At 34.1% G+C, this 20,284-nt stretch overlaps 2 protein-coding genes across 3 annotated transcripts; one reads left to right on the top strand and one right to left on the bottom strand.

Moving 5' to 3' along the window:
* Positions 1 to 581: 581 nt before the first annotated feature.
* LOC110658241 (uncharacterized) lies at positions 582 to 3,461 on the bottom strand. Its single transcript, XM_021815771.2, has 4 exons — positions 2,617 to 3,461; positions 2,408 to 2,510; positions 1,325 to 1,533; positions 582 to 1,171 (listed from the first exon to the last, which is right to left on the bottom strand). The coding sequence occupies exons 1-4, from the start codon at positions 3,249 to 3,251 to the stop codon at positions 895 to 897; spliced, it is 1,224 nt and encodes a 407-aa protein (XP_021671463.2). The 5' UTR covers positions 3,252 to 3,461; the 3' UTR covers positions 582 to 894.
* An 11,994-nt stretch (positions 3,462 to 15,455) lies between these two features.
* LOC110663570 (pheophytinase, chloroplastic) lies at positions 15,456 to 20,282 on the top strand. Of its 2 annotated transcripts, none has more exons than XM_021822929.2 (7): positions 15,456 to 15,899; positions 16,021 to 16,122; positions 16,392 to 16,530; positions 16,908 to 17,078; positions 18,672 to 18,912; positions 19,429 to 19,520; positions 19,749 to 20,282. In XM_021822929.2, the coding sequence occupies exons 2-7, from the start codon at positions 16,035 to 16,037 to the stop codon at positions 20,020 to 20,022; spliced, it is 1,005 nt and encodes a 334-aa protein (XP_021678621.1). In that variant the 5' UTR covers positions 15,456 to 15,899; positions 16,021 to 16,034; the 3' UTR covers positions 20,023 to 20,282. The 2 variants fall into 2 exon arrangements, with proteins under 2 accessions (XP_021678621.1, XP_021678620.1); XM_021822928.2 differs by having other exon boundaries at positions 15,456 to 15,931.
* The last annotated feature ends 2 nt before the right edge of the window (positions 20,283 to 20,284 follow it).

Below are 20,284 nucleotides of genomic sequence, written 5' to 3'. Positions count from 1 at the left end.
AATTTTTTAAAGATCATTTTAATCTTTATTAAATTAATTTTATAGTGAATCTGTATGAGTTGATTTCACATAAATCTTCTAAATTCTAAATCAATGGAATGATTCTCGATTGAATCATCCATTTTGAGAGTTATATAGATCTTTTTAAATTTTATACAGAATGAAACCAATCGCAGAAATTATCATGTCAAAATTTACTATTAGTTTCTCTTATAAGTGTAGTTTTGTCTAATAAGCCAAACAATAGATTATATGAATAGACTCATAACAAGAGTAATTACAGGAACTAATAATAAGAGAATAAATAAATCGAAATGAACCTGTCAAAATTTCTAAAACCAAAACTAAAAAGCATCAGCTCCTTCAATTTTTCAGTTTGGATCAAATAATGTTCAATCTCTAGTCCTGCAGGCATACTGCCAATCTGGCTAATCATAATCTCAAAATTCTGGCTACAACATTGACATTCATTGTCCAAGCCAGAAAGACTCACCAAATCAACAGTCAAAATGCAGCAGAAAAACTTCCGCTGAAATGCTCACGACACCAAAGCTCTCAAAAACCCATATCAATCCAGAACATTTCACAAAGGTAAAAATTATCATTCGTTGCTCAAAAATTTCCGTCAAATCTAGTTTATTGCAGCAGTGCTAGTATAACAAATGGTAAAAAAAAAACAGAGCTCTATGGGCCTACCCAACTGACTGATCCATCCCTTAAGATTTCCCAAGCAATTGATGTTCAGAACCTTTAGGAAAATAAAATAGACATTGAAGTCCATTACTCTATAGCCACATGATAAAACAGACATCTATGGTATCAGCAATGGATAGAACATGCCCTAGAGGCAATTATGAGGCCGAAATGACGTTTTAATGCAAGATGCATCTAAGATTAATTTGCAGAAGTCATCTGCTTAACTACTGCAAAACACTCTGTCAAGAAATTATGAAGCACTGATAGATATATGTCTGGGAAAGTTCGGTAGTGATCCACATGAGGGGATGACCCAAAATTATAGGATAGTACTTTTCTCCCCATCTTCCTTTGGTCCTCGATCAGTGACTCTACTGATTGATATGGAACAACCTTATCGGCTGTGCTGTATAGGTAAAGCTGAGGACAAGAGGGTTGGTCCTTTGAGAGGTCGGAGACAATCTTCTTCAACTTTCTGCAATAATTAGCAAGACATTAGAACTGCCATGCATTATATATATATATTTACAGTGTTCTCACCAATTGCTAAGGCGAATTAGTTCTCTTATGGAGACCACAAACTTCAAAAATAATATTCAAAGAAGCAAGCCATTAACAGAGTACTTACTGATCCACATCAGGCAACTTCAGCACTACAGAGAATAGCTTCTCCAATACTGATAGAACCATGGCTTCAACTAATGGTGGTTCCTTTTCCTGAATCTCGGACTCACAGTCTTGACTTTCTAATTCACTTATTTCTTTGGCCTCAACCAAAGGCTGTGCTCCAGAGCTGTGTTTCTTCAACAACGCAGCAGAAAATCCAGCAGCCCAGACCTGCCAGCAGGGAGAAAAATCATATGTTATCTCTTTATTGTTTGTGAATTGTGATTAATAGCATAGCAACAATGACATCTAAATATAGTAGTTCAAATGAAATCTCAGCTTAAGGTCAGAACAAATTAGCACAAATGACTTCAAATTTAATGACCATAGAGAATTAAACATATCATGTGAGAAGGCAAAAAAAATCTAAATCTATGCATGCTTATACGTTCCAAATTTACAGTAGAGTTCTTATCAATTATGCATACACTACAAGAAGAGTATCTTAAAAATGACTAGATGTCTGCATAAGGACAACTTCTAGTCACAGGATTCATCAATGTGAATACTCCAAACCATGATTCCATAATTATTAAAAGCCCTACAACAATCATTATTTTCTATGGCAGCTGGGTTTCATTCTGATAAAAAACAGCACTGACCAACTTGAGATTATTTTAACTTTCAAGATCTTACTAATTCTCTTGCTTCCAGCCAAACACTTGCTGCCCTAATCACTTTCAAATCCATTTTTGTTAGATTCATCAGAACTAAGTTTGTTGCTAGAGTTCAAGTTGATTTTCCATTTCAATACAAGAGTAAGATCGATAAATAAATTTACGCGGAGAGAACCCGGCTTTTTAGAATTTGATAAAAGCAAAATAAACTCAAAGCTCAGTGAACAACAAACATGAAGATCCATATATTACCAATCAAAAACTAGATCAGCAAAACATGATCAACTAAGACTCGCATTAAGAGATAGCAAGAATGCGCATAACCTCATAACGTGTAATTAATTTCATCTATATTTTCAATGCATATAAATTATATTCATAAAGTCATCAGAAAATCATAGAATTCAACAAGCCATAACCCAGCAAACCTTAGGATTAAAGGGGTCGCCTCCTCCTGAATCAACAACACATCCTTTGATCTTCTCCTTAAGGTCCTCTCTTCCTTGCAGCATGTCAAGAATGTAACCATACCTGCAAGTAAGAAGAAGGAGAAGGAGGAGGAGTTACCATCTCTCGAATTGCAAGACCAGAAAAAAAAAAATACTGCGCAGTAGAATACCAAAATCAATTAACCTACACAAACCAACCGGTGTTGCTAAAAGTGTGAAAAAACAAACACTGTTCTCTACCATCTTCCTGTCTCTCTGAAACCCACGAAATGAGCTCGTTTACCAAAGCAGCTATCCGCTTCTCAACTCTCTCCCCGAAATCAAACCCAAACAACTCTCCCACTCCAACAACGAATGTAATAGCGTTAATCCCTCTTGAATTGTACCACTCAACGTACTTCTTTAGATGTTTCTGCTTCGCTCCAAGCCAACCCAACAACACCACAGTCACAACTGGGTCTTTGGCACCCAAAGCACCGATGATGCCACTCTCCGGAGCTCGGTGCCAAGCGAAAACACCGTCGTTTGGATGAAATTTGAAACTGAAATTGGAATAATTACTTGGAATCAATGGGTTCAAGAGGTGCGGAGATGAAAGAGAGAGAACGAAACTCCTGGGGTTTGGATTTGGAGTGATGGGTGTACGAGAAAAGGGTGAAAAGGAAGAGTGAATGCGAGAAAGAGGAAGGGAAGCTGTTGAAATGAAGTGGATTGGGCGATGGTGTTGAGGGCTCAACGATCGATAAGGAATGAGAGGGGACTGCAGAAAATTTCTCGGTGTATTGAGGAGCTGGCGATTGAAGATTCTCACCTGAATTTCCATGGCGGATTTTCAATTTTCAAAGGCCCGAGCGGAGAAATCCCACGTTTTTGTTTCGGTTTAAAAAGGGCTTGAAAATTATACTCTCTCTCCGTCACCCTCAACCCACAACCACTGTCCCCGTCATTGCTTCCGGTGGCAGAGATTGTGGTTGGGGGGTGCCACGGGGCCACTTCCCATCTAGACTTCCATCCAATCTAGGCCAACTTACTCATATTTAGGATTTTTTTCCCTTATAGAGAATCTCAAATGTTCTTATCGAGTGTCTTTCAAGTATCTAGCACAATAATTGAGCAGTATCCTCGGCCTTATATGGAAACCTCGGGCATAGGAGAGACGCGCACTACAAGCCCCTCGGCCTTGTAGTGTCTATTAAGCTCCTTCTTCATGGAGACATAGAGCTCCTACCTCTCGAGAGCACGATGCCCGCCGCCTAGTACAATGAGTATGTAGGGAGCTCACTTAGAGTCACGCCCTTGCGCCAGTGACCCTGGGGATGGTGGAGAGCTTGACACCAAACTTAGCAACTAGCTGGGCCCGATCGAGCTCACCAGTGGCCAACTAGTCACACCCCCCCTAAAGAGAATTAGGAACATAGTGACCTCTGGCAGGATAAGACATTTGTATGTCTCAATGGTCACATATTTATAAAAGTGACCGCCAAACTTCTCATTCTCATCAATTGTCCCCTTACACCATCTCATAGGCCTACGACTTGGCTGGGTTTGGCCAATCCCGCCGGGGTAACGGGTTGTCCCCCTTACATTCTCCCCCACTTAAACAATCGATGTCCTCATCGATTTTGCCTCGAACACCTCCTATTGAACAAAGCTCTCCTGAACATCTTGTGCCTTTCCATGTTATTCACCATGTTGAACAAAGCTCTCCCAAACATCTTGTGCCTCTTCAAATCCTTCATAATGTCTGGTTCTCACATATTGATCTCATGATTCCCTTATGTATCTTCATATGAACTTGTGTGTGTCATCATTCACCTTCTTCATATCATCCTCATGTTAGGATTGTGGCATGGTTGCCCTACTCGATCACTGATGGAATGGCTGCCTAGCTTGATTAATAATGACATTACCATTTTCTTCCTTGTGACATTCTCCTTCACTTAGATACTCGATAACCCTGTCGACTACTGCTATTGTTACCATGGCATTACATTCTAGCGAGTTCTCACTTTGATGGATCTGTTCAATTATCTGTGTAACACCCCTATGTTCGGTAGTGCGTTCTACTGTTCCGGTGATCAGTGTTGTCCGGACAGCTAGGATGCCTAGAACTACATTTAAATGTTAGTGAGGAGACATAAAAAAATGAAATACAAGAAAGGAAAATACAAGAAAAATAAAGGAAAAATAATAGCAATGAAATGTAATCAAGTTAAACGAGCCGAAAACCGTAGCGATGGGTGACCACAAGGGGAAATTACGGCGCAGGCAATAGCCGACCCCAGGACTGCAGAAAACCCTCGGAATTTAGTTTCGAGATATAATTAAAGACTTATTGAAGTATAAATATCATTAGAAATATCAAAGAAAAATTAATTAATTAGTACAAAGAAAAACGAGAAATCGAGAAAATGACAAAACTCGGTGTTATCGAAAAATCGGGAATGCAACCCGAATAGGGGCATTGTGGTCATTTGACACCTAGAGTTGGCTTTTGACCTAAATGTCAATGAAAAATAAATGGTATTACATTTAGAAAAATCAAATGAAAAATGAAATTAAAGATAGAATGTAAATTAAGAGAAATTAAGGTTAAAATTGCAATTTTTGAAACCTTAGATTATAATATCATTAATCTAGGTTTAGTGGAGCACTAAGTGAATACATTAATACTTAAGATGAGGGCAGAATCTTCCACTCACTTCATCATCCTCACCAAGCTCTCCCATGGCCTAAAATGGTGTCCCAACTTTCCTCCATAGAAACCACCCATGCAAGCTTGAGATCACCTTCATTTCAAGCTAAATTCTTGAACTTCCTTTATTAATCTTTGCCTACACACCTTGGACAGCAATAAAGGAGCAAGAAAGATAAGTTTTGGTGGAGTTTTGAAGAAGTCCAAAAGAGGTAAGTGGTTATTTCCAATTCTTGTTTCATTAAAAGTGTAACTAAGGTTGTGGGTAGTTGAATTATGGAAGAATTTATGAGGTTTGATGAATTGTTGGTGATGGAGCATTTCGGCAGCCATGGGAACTCAGCATATTTAGTTTGTTTTTACTTGTTAATGGTAGTTTAAGATGTTGATGTAAGCGTTTATGTATATAGAAATGATTTAGACAATGTATATTAAGAGTATGTGTAATGGTGCACTTGGTTTTGGAAGCTTGGAAGTAATTTGAAGGAGATGTGTAATTCGGCAACTTGTAAAGAGTAGTTGAAATGTGTTGTTTCATGGTTTGGTTTATTGAATTATGTTATTTATGGTGGCAGCATGTATATATGTATAATAAATTGAAATTGGATATGTAAATGGGGTATATTCATGTGGTTAAATTATGTAAATGGACTTTGGAAAATTCTGAGTTATAATGTGTATGTTGAGAATAGTTACAAGCTATACAAAATGACCAAAATGTGTTGTTAAGTATGTTAATGGTATGGTACAAACCAGAATTGGCATGAAAAGAGTTAGCTTGGTAAGTATAGAATGTGTAATTAGTAAGTGATGAAGAATGTGTAGTAGGGCAGTATATGTTTTAGCTTAGAACCTTAAGTGTATGACTCCAATTGGTATGAGACCAATTAGAGTTGAAACTAGGCACAAAATGTGCTAACTTTCATGAAGGAAGCTTACCTAAAATCTGTCCACAAAGTGACATAAGAATTGACCAAATCTAGAATAGGTAAGTGCAGGCCAGAATTTTTGACTATATGAATAGTAGTCATTAGGAGGACCATAACTCACTCAAAACAGGTCCAATTGATCTGAAATTTTTACCATGAATAGTTTAGACATAGATATACAATTCTTATGAAGACACCAAAGCCCAGAAATGGCCAGAACCAAGCCAAATAGCTTGCACAAGTTGGGGTACCAAAACTGGCCGAACCAAAAGTGACCTAAAAATGACCTAAGCCTACCATTTTAGTGCATTCGGTCCAGCATTGGTAAATTGACCATATCTTGGTCTACACAACTCAGAATGACTTGAAATTTTGCCTCGCTTGCAATAAGACATAGACCTACAAGTTTGTAGTTTGGACCGAAAACCGAGGAAACTAGGTCATCCGGCTAGGTCAAAATAGTACACCGAACTCTTATAAATTACAACAAAATGCAATACACTTGAAAATAAAATTGGTAACATATACCAACACTAAAGAGCTATAAAATGTGACATATTGATAACATTAGAATTGAATCACTTAGAGTGCATTAAGGGTCAACATTATAAGTTGACTAATGAAATGAGTTGAAGGGAATAGTACCAAGAAATTTTAAATATTGGATTTTATTGTTAGAAACAAATTCATTGAGTACTGAAACACTTTAAATTGTGTGTTTCAGTTGAAAATGATATTGAGAAGCATAAGGAACATTGAGTCAAGGCCAAGAGGCGATCCATCCGAGGTCTGTGCACAATACTTTTTATATTCACTGCTTTTACTAAAAAATTTATTTGGAGAATTGAGTTATGAATAATTTTTTATTGTTTTGAATTGGGAATTTTATTTGGAAATTATTGTGTTGCCTACATTGCAAATGGAAATTTTGAGATAAAATATGATTTGTGGTTTATATAGAATATTTAAATATTGTGATTTGGAATTGTTTTGATTCACACTTGGCATGACAATATTACTATGTTCCTCCTCTATTTATGGGGTGAGTGTGATTATATTCCTCCCTCTTTGATTTACTAGTCTGAGGTGAGTGTGGATGAGTACTCATTATCTAGCTAGCTTCCTCCCTCATTGATTTCAATTAGTGGGGTGAGTGTGCCTTGCCGTGATGTACAACACGGCATGTTCGAAAATGTTTGTGTCATGACCTAAGTTATGTTATTGATTGGCAACACTGTGTTATTCAATTGTTTGATCAAAATTGTGTTATATAAGCTTTGAAAATCGTGACATGAAATTATGAATTATTTGAATTATAAATTGTCAATAAAAGTTTTATATACCGCATTTTAAATTGTTATTGTGCACTACTGAGTAAATTTTACTCAGCGATAGCTTTTTCATTGCTGTCGCAGGTAGACAGACGGACAAAGCAGCAGAGTATGCTGCTTATACCACATTTTGAGATTTCGCCTGGTATATCGAGTATACCATATTATGTAGTTTTTGTTGTAATGTATGTTCACTATATGTATATATTGTTTTTGGTTTTGAGCAGTTGTAAATTAAAATTATACATTAAAATTGTAAACTAAATTTATAAATTATTTTGGCTTGTAAATATTGTGATATATTTCTTTTATCTCAACTTTTGAAAACACTAGAAAATTATTGTAGATTTGAATTGGCAAATGTTGAGAAACTTATTGTGTTGATTGGATATTAGAGTTTGGGGATTGAATAACTTTTTACAGGTTTTTGAAGAACTGTTTTATTCAAAATACAGATGGCACTCTGCCAAAATTTTTACAGAAATTATTAATACTTCAAATGTGTTATTTGGTTTCACTTCAGTTAAAAATTTTTTAATACATGTCAAAAGTGCTTACCACTGTAAAAAGAAGTAAGAAAAGTTTTAAAATCTCTTACAGTGTATTTAATGGGTTATTAGTAGACGAAGTTTGGTAATTTATTAGGTATACTACGGGATCATGTTATGCCTTACAAAGGGGTAGGGTGTGACAATCTGCATACTCCCCCACTTAATTCTTCATATCTCATACTGTGATATTTCCTCCGATGCTTCATTTCTCTGTATTGTGATTAACACGCCTCTGCATTAATATCCTTGGCCTTCGCTAAGTCATTCTTGTGGCTTTGCCTTATGGTCGCGCCATCGTAAGTATCTCACAAAATAATCACAATACAAAACAATAGTGTTATACATGAACTCAAATGCAAGGAAGTATGGTATTCAATTGTGGAGCTATGATATAATATTATGGTTGCCAATAATGAACAACATAGTCATCATGTAAATGAATAGAGAAACTTACACATTACCCATTTTGTGTATCACCATGTTCTCCTCTGGAACTTGCATTATGCTACGGGGACTCATTGCTCAAGTTAGGCTTGCCCTCATTTCTTACTGCACACCCATTATTTGTACACCCATCTCTTGATGCTACCGCCTGTCGACGATAAACAATTCTTGGCTACCAATTGCTTTCACTCGCTTCGTTCTCTTCCTATTTAGTTTTTAATTCATCTTGGGCACCACAAAGTGAGTTTTGCATTCATGTTCTCTTAAGGTCTCCACCTTTTTGCTACTTCTCATCTTCCACTTGGAATGTGGTTGACACCTCGAAGGGATACCATGTTGCTTATGATTGCACTCTCCACCTGCAAAATTTCCACGAGATAGCCTCGAGGGACTTCTCTTATCCCGCATTCTTCTCAATTTTAGTTTCCTCAGTGAAAAACACATATACACGACTGCCACGGTCATAAAGCTCATCTCGTTATCGCAATCTAAATGCTTAGCCATCACAATTGCTTAGATCTCCCACAGATGTCTAGAACTCTATTTGACACCACTATCATCACAATTGTGATCCCAAGATCATTTGTTTGCCCATAACTCAATTTCACTTGACAAGTGCTTCATCATCTCTATGTATTCTCACTTCATAGGTATTCAAGGTGGCCTCCCGCTCTATTGGCACACCCATTTATCATGGAGTCATTACCCTCTCCTCAAAAGATTATGTTTAATGAGGCGTGTAGCCCTCCCACATGTGGTATCACCAATTTTATCACAATGTGGCTCTCATCACCACCATCTTGCATTTTAAGATTGTTTTGGTAAGCTTTTTCTCATGTAAGCTACCACCATCCGCACTTTTGAGTTTTATATGAATATTTGGGCTACCGTTTGCTAATGCAACTTCATCGTGCTTACATGCACAATTGGGCCTCCGCTCTTTCTTGTGCTACCACAAGCCAACTCTTTACATCCAAATTTATATTTGGATTTCTTACCCTTTCTAGGCTTATCGTAAGCCATATCAATTTCTACGCAATATGATTTGGGATCTACCTGTCCCTTTTCCAAATTTATCTCGTAGCTGATTTTACTTCAGCAGCTCTTAGCATCTATCGCCTCGTAATTAAATGGGATTCAATATAATCCATGCATAATTCGAACTTACGCAACGATTGTCTCGTCTCGAGTTGCACTCTAACAACAGTTTCACTTTCTATGTTATCCATAGAATAGCAACATTCTTATTTCAAGGGACTCAATACATTTCTCATCCTTCATTTGAAGGTTATAGTAGCCAACAGCAATGGTTACTCTCCAGGGGAAAAAATAATTGTCTCAATATCGATTAAGGGTATTTCAACCCATCATTTCGAAGGTTCACATAACCATTAAGCTATCTCGAATTTCCCATCTCTTTACCCGCACAAAATACGTTAAGGTATTTTGAAGGCTTTCATAGCCAATAAGTAGCTCCCAATTATTCCGACTATTAACCCAATTAGGGTAAGACACCATCTCAGTGAGACAAGCCATCAGTTCCACAACTCCTAGGGATAACACACCCCATATCTCGAAAGACTTCCACAGTCTATTAAGCAATCCCGAGTATTATATCTCATCACCCGACAAGGGTCATTCACCATCTTAATGGCTTTAGAGCTACCATTTGCCCCATATTTTCTAATGTTTTCTCAATATCGATCGTCTCATTTTTGTTCGACCAAAGTCTCAAATGATGTTACTCACTCAGCAAATATCATTTGCCCATTTCGTGCCAAGTTTTGCCAATGTTCGCATCCTTTGTATCGATAATCCCCAATTGGTGCACTACACTTTTGTAGATCACTTCTTAAGGACTTAACAACATCAAGAATACTCATTTGCCCAACAAATCACTTATACATTGTGCATGCCACAATATGTTTCTAATAAGGACATCATGCCCTTCCCCCATTTCGGGGTTGTATACTCTGCTCACCCTTTCTCAAGGTGAAGGCACGGTTAGCTTTCATCGCTTTTATTTAAGAACCATCGCTTTCCATCTTTTCTCATTATTTTTGTATCTCGTGTGCATCACACAATCGAAGGTTTCTCGAGGAAGGTATGGATTATTATCCATCGCGAGCACTGGCCTTGCTCTGATACCAACTATCACGGGGCCACTTCCTAGCTCAGGCAGTAGCCCTGTGAGGCGCCTAGGCTTCCACCCAATCTAGGCCAGCCTACTCGTATTCAAGGGTCTTTCCCCTTATAAAGGATCTCAAATGTTCTTATTGAGGGTCTTTCAAGTATCTAGCCCAGTAATTGAGCATTGATATTCCTTATAGCATGATGTCGCCCTTCATCGTGTACATCCATAAGCATCGTCCGAAAGCAAGGCAATAAGCATCATTCGACCGTATGGCTGAACCCAAAGCCAATGTATAATATTTGTTCTCCTATACTAAGTAGTATCATTGGCCCTTATACCGAGCAGCATCGTCGGTCTTATATGGAAACCTCGAGCCTAGGAGAGATGCGCACTACAAGCCCCTCGGCCTTGTAATGTCCATGAAGCTCCTTCTTCATGGAGACACCGAGCTCAAATTTTTTTCAAATAAGTACAATAAATTTTTTTATTTTTTATCAATGGGTCTCTCAAATTTTTTTATTGATCTATTATAATTTATATTTTATTATTTAATTCAATTAAAAAGTAATTATTTAATTTTTTTATTGATAATTACTAATGGATGAAAATTAAGTAAAAGCCTATCTAATAAATTTTTATCACACAATTTAAAATTATATAATATTTTTTTTAATCTTTATTTTCTGCTTTAATAATTTTCAACAAATGCAATCTTCTTTTCCTCTATTTTACTTTCCATTTTTTTATTTTATTCTAATTAAAAAATTATATTATTTACATTAATATAAATAGATAAAATTAATAATCTCAAATCTCATATAAATTTGGAATTGACCAACCTAAATATGCATTTAGTTTTATATGATATATTTACTTTATTATTTTACTAAACTATAATTTTTCGTATCTCTTTAATTTTAATGATTATTACCTTTTTAATTTTATGCTATGATGTCATATAATCTAGTTATTTGTTATTTATATTTATTTTTTAGTTTTTCAATTTATGAATTTTATATAAGAATTTGATATAATATTTTGGCGCTAGTAATTTTTATTTTCTAAATAATATAATTTTTATTATGAAGTTATATAAAAATAAAAATAATTATTTTATAATACTTATATTTTTTATAGAGATTTTATTATAATTTTTAAACCAATAAATAATTCTTATAGTTTGATATATTATGTTATTTTTATTATATATTTTATACTTGATTATATATATAGGAAAAATATTTTATTGATATATTATAATTGATCTCAACTCCCTTCCAATTTTCTTTTAAAAAAAATTATATATGTTATAATAATATTTTAAAATGAGGGTATGTAAATAAGTGGGTACATGGCCCCTTCATTTTTTTTAAATAAATATATTATAATTATTGTGCGTTGCAGAAGCGTGTAAATTGTAAAAAAATAAAGTAAATATACAAAACATCAATATTTACATGGTTCACCATCTCAATATAGGGTTACATCTACGGATATGTTATTTTCCACTATCAACATTAATAAATCATCATTATAAACTCAAAGCTATACTACTCATCAACCCAATTACATCAAAGAGAATCAATACTACATCAAACTACTCATAGTAAATATATTAGTTAGTCACTCTCAGTCTCCTCTAGACATAACCCAATATATTTACTATTACAATACTACACCATATAGGGTGCCTTCAACTATATGGGCTAGAGCCCTCTCACCAATGGACAAGAATCATTTCCTCTTGAATTCTATGTCCTTTCTCTAGCTTAGGTTGAATTCTCTCTCTACTGCAATGGGCAAAAATCCCTGATCAATGGGCAGAGCCAAATCCGCAGTAATTGACAAATCTCCTCTCTACAATAGGTGACAGCCTCACTTCATGGGCTAAAAATCATTCTTTTCAATGGGTAAAAGCCAAATAATTTTTTCCATCATTCTCCTATTTATAGTATTAATTCTCTCAATTCTTATCTGATTAGGAGTTTCACTCAATTTAGGAATAACACTAAAATAAAAGTTCTACTTATTATATGAATTATTATTCTATCCTATTGAGGAATATTTCTCCCACTCAAATTAGGAAAAGATCTCTCTCCAAATCCCATTAGAATTTTGAGTCATAATTCTAATAATCTTCAACTTGACTCAAAATCCATCAACAATTGCATACCTCAAATTTTTTGGTATCATCAAATCATCAAATCTCCATACTTGAGGTTGAACCTTCAAATCATCAATTCTTCAATCTTCATATTAGGTGTAACTTGCTTTATTATTCAAAAAATCTTCACGTCATCAACCATCTTGATTTTGCATCAAGAGCTCCACCTAAATTTTATCTCTCTATCATCTTGAACTTACATCATCATTGTTGCATGTGCAACTTTCCACATATTACAATTGCTCCACCTTTAACAAAACTCACAAAGATTATTCCCATGTTCTGATACCAATTTGTTGTGCACCACGGAAGTGTGTAAATTGCAAAAAAATAAAATAAACACACAAAAAATTAATATTTATGTGGTTCACCCTCTCAACATAGGGTTACATCCACGGGTATGCCATCTTACACTATCAACAAATAAATAAATCATCATTACAAGCTTATAGCTATACTATCCATCGACCCAATTACACCCAAGAGAATCAATACTACATCAATTTGCTCATAGTAAATATATTAGTTAGTCCCTCTCAGTCTCCTCTAGATATAACCCAATATATTTACTATTACAATACTACACTACAAAAGGGTGCCTTCAACTATATTGGCAGGAACCCTCTCACTAATGGACAATAATTTCTTCATCTTTAATTTTATGTCCTTTATTCACCTTATGTCGAAGCCTCTCTTTACTGAAATGGGCAAAAGTCCTTCATCAATGGGCAGAGCCAAATCCGCAGCAATTGGCAAAATCTCTCTCTATAATGGGTGACAGCCTCACTCCGTGGGCTGAAAATCATTCTCTTCAATGGGCAAAAATCACTCTCTTCAATGGCAAAAGCCACTATCTTCAATAGACAAAAGTCAAATAACTTTTTCTATCATTCTCCTATTTATAGTATTAATTTCCTCAATCCTTATCTGATTAAGAGTTCCATTCAATTTATGAATAACACTAAAATAAAAATTCTATTTATTATAGGAAATATTTCTCCATCCTATTGAGAAATATTTCTCCCACTTAAATTTAGAAAAGATCTATCTCTAAATCCCATTAGGATTTTGAGTCATAATTCTAATAATTATAACACAATAATAATAATAATAATAAAGTCATAATATTACTATGCTAAAAAACTTTTAAAAGTGAAGAAGATAATAATAATTAAACATTGTAAAGCGTGAATATGCATTTAGAATATTCTAAAAATGAAATATTTATACCTCAATTTATAAGTGATTAATTCATAGTATCTTTTTATAATATATAATAAGTTTTTAATCAATAAAATATATAATTAGTTTAATATTGAAATAATTATATTGCAAGATTTTCTCAATTTAAAGTATGTGTTTAGACAATGGCTCTAGAAGGCCCAGATGTAGAATCAACCTTATTTAAATTTTTTTTTAAATTTACATTAAAAGATACATTCAAGACGAGTAAAATATCTCTCTATCCCTACACTGTATAATATTAGATAAAGTCGCGCAAAATAAATTAAGTGTGGGCGGATTGAGTTAGAATTGGAAATAATGGGTAATCCTATTAAATTTTGGCCTCTCCGCACTTAATTCTGCGTCTGCCTCTGTGAGTCCTCCTTTTCCGCCTCTGTGTTGCGTCTCCTCCATCACCTCTCAACCTCACTCTCAACGCTTCCAGGTTTAGGGGTATATCTGTTGCCCTTAAGAATGGTATAGTACAGGCATTCAGGCAAACAAATTACCAGCTGCGTTTATGGACAAAGCTTTTCTTGTGACGCAAAAGCCTTTTTTTCTGACAGTTTCATTATTGGAAATGGGTGTTAAATTTTTTTAAAAAAAGTGGGTATTAAATTAATATAAATTTTTACCTATTTATTATTCATAGATTTTAAATATATCGAAATTTATTTTTATTATGAAAATTTTTATTTTAAGTATTTTTATTATAAATGTTAAAGTATTTTTAATAAGAAATTACATATTGAAATTATATATCGAGATATGGTAATATTTTATTATTATTATTATTATTATTATTATTATTAAAAAAATCATTTATATATCTTTTAAATTTTGGTTCAATCTCAATTTGACGTTTGCACTTCTAAAACCATCTTTATTGAACTGAATTCAAAAAGTTTTATTTAAATCAACTATAAATCTAAAATTTATTTTACCTAAACTATACAGTTTGATAGGATATAATTTAAAGTATATAATTTAATAACTTTTTTGTAATTTAAATTTAAAATAATTTTATAATTAAAATTTATTTTTTTTTTCACTTTTTAACTTATTTTTAATAATAATATTTAAAATACATTTTTAATAATAAAATTAAAAAAAAAATCATAACTTCAAAAACACCTTCAATTTAAGAGCCACACTAATCCACTGCAGAGGATCGGTTCAAAATAGGTAATGCAAAGGCAGGGGTAATGCGAAAATCACTTTATTTTATTTTGAATTTTATTAATATTTTTAAAATTTAAATTTATTAAAATTTATTATTAATTATTTGAATTTATTTTATATTATTATTTTTTAAAAAATATTTGAATTTGTTTAATTTTTTATATTTTAATTAATAATTTATATAAAAATTTATTTTTTTGTTAATAATTTATATTTTAAAAATATAATAATTTTATAAAATATTTAAATTTTATTTTATTTAAAATAAAAATATAAAATTTATAAATATTATTATAAAAATATATATTTTATATTTAATTAAATATTTATATAAAAGAACGCGTGTTCGACTTGAAACTGTGAACTAATCCAAACTCCACTATCAGTTGGATTGGATACCACAAAATCCAGACCGTTGCCATGTTCAAAATGTTTCCATCCTTGGATCACTTGTATGTTCTTGATCACTCATTGTCTAATCTGGATGGGAGCTGGGTTTAGTTTTGTGGGTTGGTTAGTTTTTTATTTAAATAATAATTATTCATTATTCATCGTGATATCGAACACATAAAATTCCCATCTCAAGTGGATTTCTGGCTTGGAGACAGCCACAACTCTAAGCACAAGCCAACCACTGAAAACCTTCAAGTTTTATATCTAAAGTTGTAACGCTCTTTGCTTTTGCAAGAATTCATATTCTTTTTTTACAGTCTCCAGCTTCAAGGATTAGTTAGGGTTTTGGGGCCGATTCAATGCCTCCTTCATGTGCCTTGTCTCCTTCACTGAGGTCAGAGCTCTTCAATTCCACCTACGTCAGGTTTATTTCACCTTCCAGACTGGCTCAGTACAGTAAGCTTTTTAAGCTTTTTTTGGGTTCTCAGTCAATCTCTCAATTGAATTGATAAGGTTTTACTTATATATTTGTTGCTGTTTTGAAGGAAGCAAATGTGTAATGAACAGGAGAGATTTTGCTTTCAAAGGAATTGTGGCTTCTGGGGTTTCAGTCATGGGTTCTTCTTTGGTCACTGAACCTGTAAAAGGTAAGTTTTTGCCATTTAACTACTCAAGTTTTTATATAAATATATATATAAGTTTTTGCCATTTAACTACTCAAGTTTTTATATATATATATATAATCCTCATCTAATTTGAGACCACATTTATAGTTGATTAGATAGCCTAAGATCTCATTTACCATTGCATTTGTTTTCCTTTGTCATTGTCTCTTATGGTTTTAACTCTCAAGTCTCTGCATATCCCGTGCTTACTTCAGAGCAAGTTGATTGAGTTGGATTTTTATTTCTTTTAGGGCTTGAGAGGTTGCCGTTCAAGCCAGAAGGATACAATTACTGGACCTGGCGGGGTCACAAAATACATTATGTAGTGCAAGGAGAAGGGTTTCCTATTGTTCTCATTCATGGTTTTGGTGCTTCTGCGTTTCATTGGAGGTACTTCGTTTTTCACTCATCTTTGATTTAACAAATGACTGTGCAATCATATCTTGACGCATTGTTCGAGTCATTTTGTGAAGTTTAGGCAATACTGCTATGTCCATATATATATAGTCAAGAGATACTCCCCCCGTTTCTGCATATAAACTTTAAGCATAGTGAATTATATGTGCAATAAAATAATGAATTTCATCATTAAGTGCAAGTAATTGAGATTCAGAACAAAAGGGGGAAAAAAGTAAAAGAAGTCCTATTGTCATGGTTTTTAGTTTGAACAAAGTGATGAGATATTTTTGTTTGTTGGTTATGAAATGTTAATGTTCTCTGTTTTGTCGTAAACTTCGATGAATTTTTCCCTTTTTGCATGTCTACAGATACAACATACCTGAGTTGGCCAAAAGATATAAGGTTTATGCGTTAGACTTGCTAGGTTTTGGATGGAGCGAGAAAGCAATTATTGAGTATGATGCCATGGTATGGAGGGATCAAGTGGTGGATTTCTTGAAGGAAATAGTGAAAGAACCAGCTGTTATTGTGGGAAACAGGTAAATATCTAAGAATAAGCAGTGGTTTTTTTGTTGTTTCTTTTGTTTATTTGTGATAATTCCCTAAATTATGCAGTACTTCTGTTTTAACTTTCAGTCTTTAGGAATCTTTTTTTAACATGCTCATAAAGAGAGGCAATTAAGATACTTGAAATTATTGTGTGTAGTCTGATCTCTCTTTTTGCATTAGTATGAAGAAATTCAAGTGATTTTAAGTTTTCCTCTCTAGAATTCATGTTTTCCTTTTGAGTGCTGATATTATTTGAACGCTATAACAATAACCAAGAAAATTGTTACCATCACACAATTTTCCTCCATCCTCTAATTCACTTTTAAGGCTTTCTGAAATGTTCTTGTGCTCCTTTTACTTTAATAAATTATAAGCATTACAGTCCTTGGCCCATTATTCTTAGAGGTGGCCCATTCAAATCATGCTGTATCTGAATAACATGCTCTTGTGTGCATAGTTATTAAAGGCTCAAGGCGCACTAAGGCGCCAAGGGGTCCTAGAGCCTAGGCACAAGGTGCAAGGCGAAGGCGAAGGCGCACGCCTAAGCTAGATGAGGCGCAAAAAAAAAAAAAAAAAAAAAAAAGAATATGAATATTCCATCAAACTTCAAATAACATATAATTAAAAATAATAATAACAAATAAGCATTCAAGTACTAAATTATTAAAACTTTAATAGTCTTTTAATCTTTCATAACTAAAGTTAAGAAATTATAAAATAACTATATGTTCTTCATCTTTTTCTACACCTTCATCCTCTTAATATTCATCTTCAAAATTAATATTTTCGTCATTTCCCTCACCTTAAAGAACTAAAGGAGTATTAACTTCTTTTTTTTTTTTTGAAAAAGATAATGAGTGTTGGTGTTGAAAATGAAAATATGAGAGGTTTGTTATCCTGAGTATGTTAGTTTGATGAGATTTTGGTGACTAGTTATCACCAACGATACTAATTTTGGACACTTTTAGATCAACAAATTTTGAATTGGGTGGTAGTCCTTTTTGTCAATGGAAGTACTCGCTGAATGTAGAAATAAAAAAAGCATGCCTTTCTAGCCTTGCGCCTAGAACAAGGCGTACGCCTAGGCGCATAAGGCGAGGGCCTGATGAATGTTGCCCGCCTTTCTCCTGTAGAGGCGCTAGGACTGGAGCTTGGTGAGCCTGGAGCCTAAGGCGCGCCTTTAATAACTATGCTTGTGTGTGCATACCATTGCAACATCATTTCATGTAGGGCATTCCATGAGGTTTTTGTCTCATAGTCTGGTAAATGCTATGTTTGAAATGCTCAACATGAGGATCCTAAATATGCACTCTAAGCAAATAAAAGGGATCTTTGTACATTTAGATTTTGCATCATAGGCATTGATTATAAAGTTGATCTTATATGCCATAATTTGCTTTAAACTCTAGAATATGAAAAATGGCATATTAGATTTTGATTGCCTTATGGATGTTCCAGTGGCAAGAAAAGAACCTATTATATATGCATAGACATGAAGCCTTGGATATATTTAGAATGATAAAAGAAAATGTGACGGTTAATATTTTAGTGTTTGCACTATATTAATTCACAGTAATTTTCAGCCTTGGAGGGTTTACAGCTTTGGTTGCAGCAGTGGGGTTGCCTGAACAAGTTGCCGGAGTTGCATTACTAAATTCTGCTGGACAATTTGGAAACCCAAATGCAGAAACCAGCAAGTCTGAAGGATCAATCTTACAGAAATTTGTCCTCAAGCCACTGAAGGAAATTTTCCAGCGTGTAGTTCTTGGATTTTTGTTTTGGCAAGCAAAAAAACCAGCTCGTATTGAATCTGTATTAAAGAGTGTAAGTCATTTGATCCTGAATTTAACTAGGGAGTTTGTTCTACATGCGTGATTGGTGCTCATTCTCTTTGTCATGTGAAAAATGATTTGTGAAATGTGCTTGTGTGATAATGGAGTACTTAAAGATACATCCTTTCTGTAACTGGATTTACATAGAAGTCAATATCCTCAATTTCAAACTAGAGAAATCTATTGTGCTTGATTAAGATTGTTCTTAACCTTAACCTAAAACTAGGATGTTTTTTGTCTTGGAAGCCTAGATTGAGTTTTCTTTTTTTTTTTTTTTCCCCTCATCTTTTGTGTGGTTTGGGATGTCAGCATTAGTGCAACCTGCACAATGGTGGATGCTTCATTACCCTTGTCAATCCAAAAGAATGGCAAAGGCCTGATCTCTTCTCCAAAAATCTTCCAGATTATCATCTTTCATTGTTGAATTCTTGAGGTCATGACAACTGCAATGATCAAGGTCATCTTATGATTTTATACCTAACAACAAATTTATCACTTTGATTTTCAGGTGTATATAAATACGTCCAATGTGGATGACTATCTTGTAGAATCAATAACAAGACCAGCAGCTGACCCCAATGCTGGAGAAGTTTATTACAGGTATATTTGACTACAATCATCTCATTAGAAAAGAGATCTTCTACATTGGCTTCTCCATATATATTTAGAACTTTTCAAGTCTTTATATGTTCCATTTTCTTGTTTAATATGGTTACAGTGATAGTTCCTATAAGGAGAATGCTAAAAATGCAGGTCAAAATCTATAAAATTAGTCATTGACAACACCTTTTTGCACAATCTTTGATACCTTCTTAATCTTTTCTGCAGATTAATGACTCGGTTCATGTTGAATCAGAGCAAATATACTTTAGACAATGCCTTAAGCCAACTGAAATGCCCATTGTTATTGCTTTGGGGTGACTTAGATCCATGGGTGGGTCCTGCCAAGGCTAATCGAATCAAAGAGTTTTATCCAAGGACAACTCTTGTGAACTTACAGGCTGGTCACTGCCCACATGATGAAGTTCCCGAGCTTGTTAATAGAGCTTTAATGGATTGGTTGTCGTCTATGACACCAGAAGCCTCTTTGCAGACAGTGTAGAAGTACTCAAATTTTACAGCATTACTGCCAACATATATCTGCTTTGAGGCATTACTTGTAAATTAATTGTATATTTGTTGATCAAAATTAAACCTTTCATTGCAAGTATAGATAATAAGACATTGGTCATCATGGACCCCTTAAGGCAGAAAGATATGGATTTTGAGAGAGTTGGCCAGTATTTCATGGTCATTGCAGCTACACCTTGTCAATATGATTTATTGCTTGTGTGGGCAACTAATTTAAAGCTATTTTATGAATT

The sequence above is a fragment of the Hevea brasiliensis genome, chromosome 9 (assembly GCF_030052815.1).
Source record: "Hevea brasiliensis isolate MT/VB/25A 57/8 chromosome 9, ASM3005281v1, whole genome shotgun sequence".
Taxonomy (NCBI): Eukaryota; Viridiplantae; Streptophyta; class Magnoliopsida; order Malpighiales; family Euphorbiaceae; genus Hevea; species Hevea brasiliensis.
Note: the sequence above shows the minus strand (reverse complement) of the source record. Positions and strands in the feature narration are given on the sequence as shown.